Source organism: Sciurus carolinensis, chromosome 1 (assembly GCF_902686445.1).
Source record: "Sciurus carolinensis chromosome 1, mSciCar1.2, whole genome shotgun sequence".
Taxonomy (NCBI): domain Eukaryota; kingdom Metazoa; phylum Chordata; class Mammalia; order Rodentia; family Sciuridae; genus Sciurus; species Sciurus carolinensis.
This window is the reverse complement of record NC_062213.1, coordinates 63,183,458-63,195,740: the sequence shown is the minus strand read 5'-3', so window position 1 is coordinate 63,195,740 and position 12,283 is coordinate 63,183,458. Positions and strand designations below refer to the sequence as shown.

The window sequence follows — 12,283 nt, the reverse complement described above, 5'->3', positions numbered from 1 at the left end:
GTAACAAATAACATAAATGACTCTACTTCATTTAGTCGAATAAAACTAAATAAAGACAATTAAACAAAAACATGAAGAAAAGATTGAGACTGGGCTGCAGAAATCCTTCAGCAAATCTCTCTAGAAAATGAATCACATTAAGTAATTTCTGGAATTTAAAAATTTCTTCTTGTCCCAGATTCATGTCAAAGACATTATCCCAGAGATCATCTACATTCACAGACACACCCAATCACAAATGTAATGGCAAAACACAAAACCAAAAAAACAAAAGGCAATGTAAGTGTCTATCAGTGCAGGACTGATTAAATAAATCATGATACATTCATAAAACGGAGTGTCATGAAGCTGCTAGAAAGAATGAGATAAATCCCAACTGCTGATTTGAAAAGTACACTAAAATGAATTTTGTGAGTAAGTCAAAATACGAATCTCTGTGACTTCACACTTTTGTAAACAATAAAAGATGTATGAACGTGTGTATCTGTATTTGTGGTTTTTTTCTGAAAAATATGTAAGAAACTGTTAAGATGGTTTCACTGTGGAAAGGGATTTGGGATGGGGATTTCGAAATTCATCTTTAATGCTATCTTCTCATTACAAAAGAGACCGTCTCTCCTGCTGTCAATCTGAGGAAATACAGTGGTGGGTTTTCTGAAACTTAAAAGCCTCTGTTCCTCTGACTAGAAGGGTACCATCAGGTGGCAGCTTGTGCTGCGTTTAGGTAAAAAAGTCCAAAGAACTGCATAATAAATAGAAGCTCCCATCCTAGCCACCCACCCATCTTCAAAAGGTCTCCCTCCCATAGATTTTCTGGTACTCCCCCGCCCCCAATCCTGTCGCTCCATTTCATGAATGTCCTTCAGGCATCATTTACAGGTGTTCTCTGCTTGACACTCTTAGACAAAAATGCTTCTCAATCCCAAAGCACCTCTCGGATAGCTATCCAACTACCAGTTTGGTGTCCATGCGAAAGACACAAACTTTTATACTCTCGCAGATTCTAGCAAATGACAAAGGTACCCTTGGGCTAGAGCTCCGGATCGCAGTTGCCCACCCACCATCAAAAACAAGTTGAACAACTAAGCGCACAGAAAAGAGGAAACGGGCATTAGAGGGGCGCATTCTGAGTATGACCCTGAAAGCTTCCCCGGCTGTGAGGAGTACAAACATTGCGCTCGTACCCCGAAGCGAGCATCTCTTTTTCTCTCCACCCTTGCTGCTTCTAGTTCCTCTATCCAAATGCTGCCCACAAAGAAACCTCTAGCCAACCCCCTCCCAACTGAAGCGGGTCCCAGCTGCTGATCGCCCAGGGTACCTTAAAGGAGTCCTTGGATTCGTCCATGTCGTCCTCCACGCCCTGATACACAGCGCCCTGGGGCTCCTTCTTCTCCCCAGGGCGTAGCATCTTCCTCAGGCTGCGCTTCATTGTCCCCACCTGGACGTCACCTGGCGCCGCTGCTCCCCACGTCTGTGAGCACCTGGGGCCAGAGAGCGCAGTTGACTGGGCTTTGCGCTCCGCGGAGTCCGCGCCCAGTCCCAGCTCTCCCTCACCGTGCAGATCTCAGGCAGCGGAAAACTCTCCCCGCAGGAGAACTTCTAAAAGGAGTTCTCAGGCCTGGACTACTTGTAGCCAGGAAGCAGGCGGGGCGCAGGAAGGAGGAACAAATGCAGAGTTCGTATCTGAATCTGCTCAGGACTCGCCCTTGTGGAGGACAGAAGGACTGACCAAGTCAGGGTGGATCCAGCAAGTCTGTTATAATAAAAACACTAGAGCCCCCTAACCAACAAGCATGTGCGGGAGTAGGAAGAGGGAGAGGGACTGGGAAGGAGATGGAGGAGAGGGGAATAGGGAATGGGAAAGGAATTAGGGTGTGGGGAGTGGGAGACAGAATGAAGGAATGAGTATATAACGGGGCACATTATTTTTTTAATTTTAGGATTTTTTTTTTTTCCAGCTAAATCTCCTAGACAGAGCTTGCCTATATCTTTTGGGGATCTCCTTGATTTAGAAATTAGGTTTTTAGTAAAACTCTTTCCAAACATTTGGGAGAGTGGTTACATCCTACACTGGTTGGTGGGATTAGACCAAGACCCTTTGAATCTCAGGTCCCATTTCCTGTGGATGACAATATTAATCCCCCTCATGCTTTCGTGTTAAGAATGGTTAACAAAAATGAGGTTAAACATAACCCACTATTGACTGGCATAAGCTTGTTTGTACTTAACTTTGTTTGAGAGACTTATCTTCATGGGTTTGTGTTGCATTTATTGATCAATAGCATAGGTGTAAATTGAGTGCAATGGAAGGCGTTCCTGCTCAATGGAGTGCTAGTTCTACAATTGGGTGCAGCCAAGAGAGACTCTGAAACTACTGCTGCTATGCTTAGACCATGAGATTAAAAAGTAAAAGAACAGAACTTAGCTTTGACAATTTTGCTTTGACATTAATTTTGCTTTGACAAACTGTACTCCTTTAAGGTCCTGGACTGTCAGATTCACGTGGTTTTCACCAGTACCTAACACTAGACCCACACCAAGTCAGAAACTAACTAGAACCAAAGCTCAATAAATGTTTGTAGAATTTAATGATAGCAGAGGGTCATGATGTTATTGAGGAACAATGGAAAGGTCCCCAAAAGTCTGCCCATTCATATGACGGGTTGACATCAATTCCACGCGTGGAATTCCTTGCAAGGATGGTGTTGAACTTATTATCAATCATCAGTCCATAAATGTGGCTATTGAAGGTTTGAAGATGTTGAAGGTTGAAGATCTTCAACCCTGCCCCTTGAAGAGTTTTCCCACCAGCATTTATGTTGAGGGAGCACAGAGCAGGGATCAATTGCACACTTTGCTATGATTTAGTTGAAAGAAGTCATACATAGAGAAGGACCAATAACGGAAAGAATCAGAGGTCAGAGGGATGGGTAAAGAAAGTAACCTTCACTGAGTCCCTACTCTCTCTGGCATTTTATGTACACCAGTTACCAGTTATATTTTTATTAATTTTTTTGTACCAGGGAATAAACCCAGGAGTGCTAAATCACTGAGCCACATCCCCAACTCTTTTATTTTTTTATTATTATTATTATTTTTTTCATTTTGAGACTAGATCTCACTTAAGTTTGCTTACAACCTTGCTAAGTTGCCAAGGCTGGCTTGGAACTTGAAATTTTTCTGCCTCAGGTTCCTAAGCAGCTGGGATTACAGGCATGCACCAATACACCCAGCCCATTTTTAAAATGGAAATGCCTCTTAGAAATATTGACTATTTATTTGTTTTCATGAATTGATATGATCAATTGCTTGTCTACCAATTCTTAGATCAAAAGGGTCACTGAAACCAAAAGGAAAGAAAAAGGAGTCTCAAAGGGATCATTTCGGAAGCTAGGGCAAAGCATATGTCATGATAGCTAGCATCAGATAGGACGAGGGGTCCAGGAAACTCCCACTGTGGAGAGGGTGCTAAGGAAAGAGTCACTTAAGGCCAACACTTCCTCCTTTATATTGTCTCTCTGTTGCCAACACAAAGTCTCTACAGAATGATGTCTTCTGATTCTAGCTTCTGCACCTCATTTACATGTATACATCCCAAGCACATACAGATATACCTACCCCAAAGCATGTATTCTTTCCAACTGGTTCTCTTGCTTTAATGCTGAAAAATATAGATGATTGGTGTTATAGAGTTGCCTAAACCCTGCAACATTTCCGCTTGTGAAAAGAGACATTGAAATGTTAATTCACTTTTCCTTTCATCTTTGACTAGACTTCTCCATTTCACGAATTTTTCAGCAATGTCTCCCATAGACCTCTCAGGAATTCCTATAACCATTTCTTATTGATAGTTAAATTATTTCATACCAACCAAAAGTATCTCTTTCATAGGCAGGGCTTCCTTTACTGCAAATTACTGGACTTAAGATTCCTAATATAAACAGGAACAAGATGATATCTAGCCATTTACAATTAGGATCTTATTCCCTTTGAAGCTTAATTATTGATGAGTAGTAATAAAACCTAATATTTAACAATTGTAATTTCAAAATAAGGATAATTATTACAGAAAAACCTTCAGAGAAATTTTCAGAAGATAATTTTTTCTTTATAACTGTACATTTGCTTTGTCTGAAAATACCCATTTTTTTCCAAAGTAACTGTACTCCCACATCCACCAGCACTGCATAAGAATTCTAGTTATCCTCACAAAATTTAGTATTGTCAATTTTTTTTTGTAGTCATTGTGGGTTTTATTATCATTTTCTTAATGGCTCATGATATTTTCCATTGTATCATTCTTATTAGCCATTCTTATGTCTTCTTGATTAAAATAATAAATAATAATGTTTTTTACGTTTTTTTACCTCCTTTGAAATTGGACTACCTTCTTACTATTGAGATGTAAGAGTCCATTACTCTAGATATGCCTTTTGTTAGATAAATAATTTGCAAATATTTTTCAGAGTCCTTGGCGTCTCTATTTTCTTAGTGATATCTTTTGAAAATCAAAACTTTTAAATTTTGATATAAAAGTCTAATTTGTCAATTGTTTTATGGATTGTACTGTGGATATCATATATGAAAATTTTTGCCTTTGGCAAAGTTAAAATGATTCTCTTTAATATTTTGTGCTGCAGGTACATAGTTTTAGCTCTTACATGGATCCAACTTGGGTTAATTTTTTTGTATGATATAAGGTAGAGGTCTAAGTTCATTTCCTTGTTTATGATTGTAAAACTGTTATTAATTGTTTTTAAAAAAATTATGTAGAACTGGCATATGTGTTGCTTAATTTAAGTTTTTAATAGATGTTCCACATCTGGGACAATGGGACAAAATGGATTTAATAAAAGGTTGCTAAGAGCTATAGTAAGAATGAATACTCTCCCATGAAACTTGGAAGAAGGAGAAAGAAATTTGTACTAGTCTTGCTATCATCCTTCACATCACAAAAGTTATGGTCAGATGATAAGTGCTTAGTTAAAATGAGAAAAACATGGCTTCAGTCATCCACTGGATGATCTGGTAATGTATCCCTAACAGATAAGGTGGATTACTTTATCTCTTTCAATATGTTTGGTAAAAATTCACCAGTACAATTCTTTGGACCTAAGTTTTTTGTTTTCTTTCTTGAAAAGACATTAAATTACTAATTCAATAGTTTTATTTACTTATTTATTTTGTACAGGGAATTGCACCCATGAGCCCTTACCCACTGAGCCACATCCCCACTGAGCCACATCCCCAGCCCTTCTTTTTTTAAAATACATTTTATTTAGAAACAAAGTCTCACTGAGTTACTTAAGGCCTCACTCAGATGCTGAGGCTGGTTCTGAACTCTGGATCCTCCTGCCTCAGTCTCCCTAGCCACTGGAATTACAGGCATATGCCACCACACCTGGCTAATATTTTTTTTTGTCTTTATGGAATTGTTTTGATTTTATATTTTTGCTTGAGTCCATTTTATTGGCATGGCCTCTTTTGAGAAATGTGTCTATTTCATCAGTTGTTGATTTGTAGGTATAAGATTGTTCATAAAATTCCCTTGCACCCCATTGAATTCTTACAATATCTGTAATAATGTCTCCTCCTTTTTTGTGTAATTTGCATCATCTCTCTTTTCTAGCCAATAGCTTACCAGTTTTATTCATCTTTTCCAACAATTAAATGTCAAATTTATTAATTTTCATTATCATTTTTCAACTTTTGGTTTTGTTTTAAATGTATTTTCTCTCTGATTTGCTTTTTTATTATTTTGGGTTTGATTTGTGCTTCTTTCTTTACTTCCTTGAAGTAGAAAATTAGTTTGTTTCAAATATTTCTTCCTTCTAATATAACCATTTAAAACTGTAAAATACTTACTAAACATTGCTTTAACTGTGTCCCATAAATTTTGATTTGCTGTGTTTTTATTTGTGGTTTATTCTTTGACTCACAGATTACTTTTGGAAGTCTGTTGTTTTATTTCCAAGTATGTGGGACTTCCCCAAGTTTCTTTCTGTTGTTGATTTCTAATTTCAATATGATTACAGACAGAAAACATACATTGCATGATTTCAAGCTACATAAATTTAAATGTAGACATCAAAATTTGTTTTTATGACTAGCAGATGATCTATTCTGAAGATTATTCTTAGAAGAATATGTTTTCTGCTCTTGTTTGATAAAATTCCTGAAGATATTAGGTCCAGATGGTTAGAGCTGAACCTAATATCTAGATACCTAATAGAGCTGTTCAAGTTTCCTAAAATCTTAGTGATTTTCTGTTTATTCTGCTATCCATTACTGAAAGAAGAATATTCAAATCTTCAATTATAATTGTTCAGTTATCTACTTCTTCACTTGGTTCTGTCAAGATTTCCTTCATTTGCAGAGAAGTCTTTGTTTTTAAGTGCACGTATATTTATAAGTGTCTTATTTCCATTTTATTTCCCTTTCACCACTATGAAATTCTCTTTTCTGCCCTTAGTATTTAGGTCTATTTTGTCTGATACAGCCATTCCAGGTCTCTTATATTAACTATGTGTATGCTAAGTCATTTCCATCCTCTTACTTTTGATTTATTAGTGTCTTTCAAGTATTTCTTATAAATACTGGATAGGTAGATGAATCCTGCTCTGCTATACATCTTGACGGGCTCCCTCTTTGATTACAGGGTTCACTCATCAGGTTATCGACTTTAAGTGTAATTGTTCATATGGTATCACCATTTTGATATTTGTTTTCTGTCTCATGTATTTCTCTATTACTATGTTCTTTTTTTACCACCTTATTTTATATTCAATATTTTTAGCATACCATTTTAATTCATTTTTAGAAATTTTTACTTATTTTTAGAGTGTAGCGATTACAATGCTCATCTATAATTTACCACAATCAATACCAGGTTAGTATTTATCTACTACGGTCACCTTGCTTCAACACTCCTTCATTTCCTCTCATTCTTTATATTATTGTCACTTGTAATATATTTATACATATCTATTACATCTATGCATGTTATACAACATCTCCAAAATACTGTTATAATTATCACTTCAAAAATTACACATTTTTTTTAAGAAATTAAAAGAAGAAAAGGGAACACACATAGAGAAAGTTTTTATATTTGCCTACACATTTATCATATCTGGTGCTTTTCATTCCTTCTTAAAGATTTGAGTTACTGTCTGGTATGATTAACTTTCATTTTGAAGGACTTCTTTTGGAATTTCTTGAAAAGTAGTTTTGCTTGAAAAAAGTAGTAAGAGATTCTTTCTGCTACATGTAGAAGTTTTATTTGATAGGTGTTTTCTCCAGCACTCAGAATGTTATTATGCTGGCTCCAAACCTTCATTGCTTCTAAGAAAAGTAAATAAATATTCTATTGTTTTTTTCTTCCTACTTTCAAGACTTATTCTTTGTCTTTCAGCAATGTAGTTATAATGTGTTTAGGTATTTATCTCTTTGTATTTATCCTGGTTAGTACTTATTGAACTTCTGGAAATGCTAAATTAATACTTTATATCCAAGTTGGAAAAATTTTAACCATTGTTTCTTAAGTAATTTTCCATCCCCTTTCCTCTCTCTCCTTTCCTTTTGGGACTTCTGTTACACATGATAGTAAACTTAATGTTGTCTCATTAAGTTTGTGAGGCTCTGTTCAGTTTTTTCCTAACTTTTTTTTTCTCTCTCTGCTTTAGGTTAGATAAATTTTATTGATAAATCTTCAAGTTTACTCCTTCCTTCTCAAATCTTCTGCTGAGCCTATAAGTGAATATTTAAATTATTATTGTCTTTTCAACTATAGAGACCCAGTTGATTGATTGTTTTACTTGCTATTTCTATTTTATCATTGTCATCATATTTTCCTTTAGTTCTTTGAAAGTATTTTCTTTAAGTTTTAATATATGTACATTAGCTATTTGAAATACTTAACTGACAAATATAATGTCTGTGGCCAGGCAGAATCAGTTTCTATGTGTTAATGTTTTCTCTGAGTAAGGATTATAATTCATTGTTTTTTATACATGTCTTAAAAACTTTTGTTTACATCTAGGTATTTTAGATGATTCACTGTAGCAACTCTAAATTCTGATTAATTGTTCTAGAGGGTTAGGTTTTTCTCTTTGTTTTTGTTTTATTTGTTTTCTTTGGAAATATTCCTGTGATTAAACTATAGACTGGCTCCCATGAGATTTGTAGCTACTACTACTTCTTATCAGATTTTTTTTTTTAATTTTGATTTTTATCCTGGATTTTTAGCATCACTACCAACTTGAAAATTGTGTTATTTAGGTTAAAGCATTGTTTCTTAAGTGTCCCAAACTTGCTTTTTGCTATTAACTAAATATATAATTATAGTTACAGAGATGAAACTTGACAGATTTTTATAGATGAATTCAGCTATATTTTTTCTTACAGTAATTTGAATTGTATTTCAATCTGGAGTTCTATCAGGCTATAAAATTTTCCAAGTAATAATTTTTCAAAGTTTTAGAAGAACTAATCTATGAAAACATTAAAATACAAGCTATTTCAGAGCTCAACATTTGACTGCATTTTCTATTTGTGGATGCTTATTATCTGTTTGGATCTCCTGTGTTTTCTTGAGTCAAATTTAGCAAATAGTAATTACCTTAGAAATAATTCATTTCATATACACTTAAAAATGAATTGGGATTCACAGTGTTCTCATAAACTTCTAAATCTTCCCCTTTCTTGCTTCTGATGTTTATTTGAGATGTGTAAGTTTTACATCTTTATTTTTCAGACTTTGACCCATTTTACTGTTTGTTTTAAATTATCAGTTTAAGGCTTTAGCAACCATGTTTTCTATTTTTTGTTGTTTTATTAAATGCTTTTCTGTTTTTATCCTTGTCATTAAATTTCTATTTCCTGTAAAATTATTTGGAATTTTTTGAAGATGTAAAAAAAATAGAGTCATTGGTATATTTATTTAGTCTTCTTATATTATTATCTATGCATGTAAAGTAATAACGTGTTGCTTGATTTTGGCTTTAGCTGTAAAGAAAGTGTTTAAAAATTACTGCTTTTTAAACTTATTTCTTATTAATTCTTATATTTGTGTTCAAATTTCCTTTTCAACAAAAACATTACGCAAAAGAGTTTTAACTTTTAAATGGCTGGGATTTTTAAACTCTTTCTTCTTAGTTTGCAATTTTGCTAATGATGTTCTGTTCTGTTAATGTATCTTATCAGTGTTTTAAAATTCATTGGGGTTTTTTGGTCTAATAAGTTGTATTTAGTATAGTACTATAACATACAGTTTTATACAAACCAATTTGTATAAACCTATTACTTGTTCCTCACATCTTCTACATCCCTGTTTTTTGTTTACACAAAAACTTCTGTTAAGGAATTCCACTGTGATTGTGGATTTGAATGTTTAATCATATACATCATCAATTTTTCATTTATATGTTTCTAATATATATTTTATATACATAAATGTTCACAACAATTATAGTAAATTTATATCTTATTGGATTATACTTTTACCAATGTGAAATATCTATTCTCTTTAATGCTTTTTTAACTTGGATCTCATTTTACTGGGTATTAATACCACTATACCATCTTTCTTTGTTACTGTTTTCCTTATGTATTTTTTCCATCTCCTTATTTTCAATATTTATCTGTGCACATTTTTTTTTCTCATTTATATGTGTCTCAGGCAAGCTTAGAGGTGGTTTTATTTTGTTCTTAACCCAGTCTAAAAGTTTTTTCCTTTCATATTTATGATCACTAATACATTTACATTTTTCTTTTAATAAAGCTTTTAAAATTTTACCTATTTTTATTGCTTTATTTCTTTCTGCTACTTTGTGTTGACCTTCTACATTTTTAGTTTCTACTCATTTAATGATTGCACATTCCATTTTTTTGTGTGTGATTTTCCCCTTAATTTCAACAAAGATTTTTATTTATCAATCTCAAGTGTTGATGGCCTACATTTTTCTTATTTATAATTTAAGAAACTTATAACATTTGCATTTCTCTTCTCTGACTACCTCTCCCATCCATATTAAATTTATCCTATACGTTAGTTTCAAATTTGAAGAATTAAGCTTTGTAAAAATACATAGATAATTCCAAATTCTTCCATTGTTATATTTTATTTTTCTGGTTCTTCTAATCTTTATCATTTTTTTTGTCTTGAATTCATATCACCTTTTCTGAATTTCATGTACAATTCATTCTTCCAGAGAGGTATATATATGGTTTCTTTTATTTTTCTCTTTGATTTTCCTATGTATAGACTAAAAATTCTTAATCTATTTTCCTTGTATTTTGTTTGCTATCATAATTTTTACTTCTTAGTCTTTTTGTACTATATTTTGGGAAAATTGTTTGACTAAAAGCAGTTCACAGTTTTATTTTTCAGTTTTGTTTATCTATCAAGTATCCATATTTCTTTTTTTTTTCTTTTTTTTTTTTTTTTTTTGGTTCTGGGGATCGAACCCAGGGCCTTGTGCTTGCAAGGCAAGCACTCTACCGACTGAGCTATCTCCCCAGCCCCAAGTATCCATATTTCTAAGTGTCATGAAGAAATTTTTTATTTTAAAGTCTCAGATCAAGTCTCTGGAAATGTAATATAGTCTCACATTTTCATTTCATTTCTTTCTTGAGTCCTGATCTGCTTGTCATCCTATTAACCTCATTTTCTCAATATAATAGCATTCATGTCCTTCGAATGCTGAATAATCCATCTGCCCATTTTGGTGTCCTAGTATCACTTGCCTCTTCTATTCACTAAGACCAGCCTCTGGGATTTTGTGAGGAGATCTGATGTGATGCTGGTGTGCTTAACCTGCCCATCTAAGTACAACAGTGCCTTCTCCACCCTCGAGAACCCAGTTGCCCACACTCTGCCTTAGCTCATGGGTAAACACTATTGCTCCTGTTGCTTAGTACAAATCAGAGAGAGGAGTGGTAGGGATGAGCCCCAGTCTCCCTGTTGCTTCTCAACTTGTAACTTCTCAGGTGAGTACACGAGGAGACTCACTTTTAGGGCCTCCCCACCTTTCTTCTCATTGCAGTATTCTTTTGCCTGGGTTTGTGTTTTCCTTTGTTTTAATAACTCTGTAAATCTTATCCTAACTTCTATCTTTCTGGAATCCTTTCACATTTCTAGTCTGTTAGTAGCATCCTTTTTTCCAACCCTGTTTGGATTTTTCTTTCTTAAGCACGCGCACACACACACACACACACACACACAGGCATCACACCACACACACACACACACACACACACACACACACACTGAATTTTATTTGGGTCACCTTATAGAATTTCAGATGGGAAGGAATATAAGTACGTATGTTCAGATAACTATCTTCATCCAATTACTTTCTCTTAATTTCCTTATGATTAAAGGATTCTGCCCTATTTATGCCAAAATGTATGCAGAGAAATTTATATAACCTATCGGGAAATATTTGAGTGACATTAGAAAAGCATTGCATTAGGGAGGAAAGGGAAATCTAATGCTTACTGGGATTCTACCACGTCAAGCCCTGCCCAGATATCTCTCTGTCTCTCTTTCTCTCTCTCTCTCTCTCTCTCTCTCTCTCTCTCACACACACACACACACACACACACACACACACACATATACACACTCTACCATGATACCCGTAAAATAATTTTTTCTACCATGTAATCAGATAAAGTCAGTGTATTTTGCTACAGGAGTAACCTGAAGCATACCTTGCTGTTTCTGCTTCCCAGAGACCGAGAGATATACACAGATGAACCAAATGAGCCCCATTCCCTGAGTCCTTGGCAACCATGGTCTAGAGTGATTTTTGGAATAGTTAATAAAAGTGTAAATCTGATAAGATTATTTAAAATATAAGATATTAATAAAGTTAATTTAGTTGACCCCCAGACAAGGAAAACCTTCCTAAGGGTCAATTGTGTCAAATAAAATAGTGTAACAGATTTTAGAATAAAGTAAGGCATAGAATTATTTTGGTGGTATTCAACTTTGAAAAAGTTATACATATTTTATTACTTAATCTGATCAAATGATGGAGTCCATTGTATGTTAGGAATATTTACTTCTATTTATCCTGAAGCAACAACCAAAATTTAGAATCTGTTTCTATGATATCTGTCAGTAAATAAGAGATGTAGCAGATTACTCACAGTTTCAGTAGTTATAGAATTTGGAAGTACAATTAAAACTGTTGATTACAAAAATCCTCTAAGGTACAACTTTACCTACTATACACATAATTAATACCCAGATCATTTAGACTGGAACAGTAAGATT

The 12,283-nt window shown here is 34.2% G+C and overlaps 1 protein-coding gene across 1 annotated transcript in view; it reads right to left on the bottom strand.

Moving 5' to 3' along the window:
- Trpa1 (transient receptor potential cation channel subfamily A member 1) overlaps positions 1-1,429 on the bottom strand; it is a 51,680-nt gene extending 50,251 nt beyond the window's left edge. Inside the window, exon 1 of the mRNA XM_047567045.1 lies at positions 1,319-1,429. Coding sequence (XP_047423001.1) covers positions 1,319-1,429 — 111 coding nt within the window. The remainder of the gene's footprint in view (positions 1-1,318) is intronic.
- Positions 1,430-12,283: the final 10,854 nt, after the last annotated feature.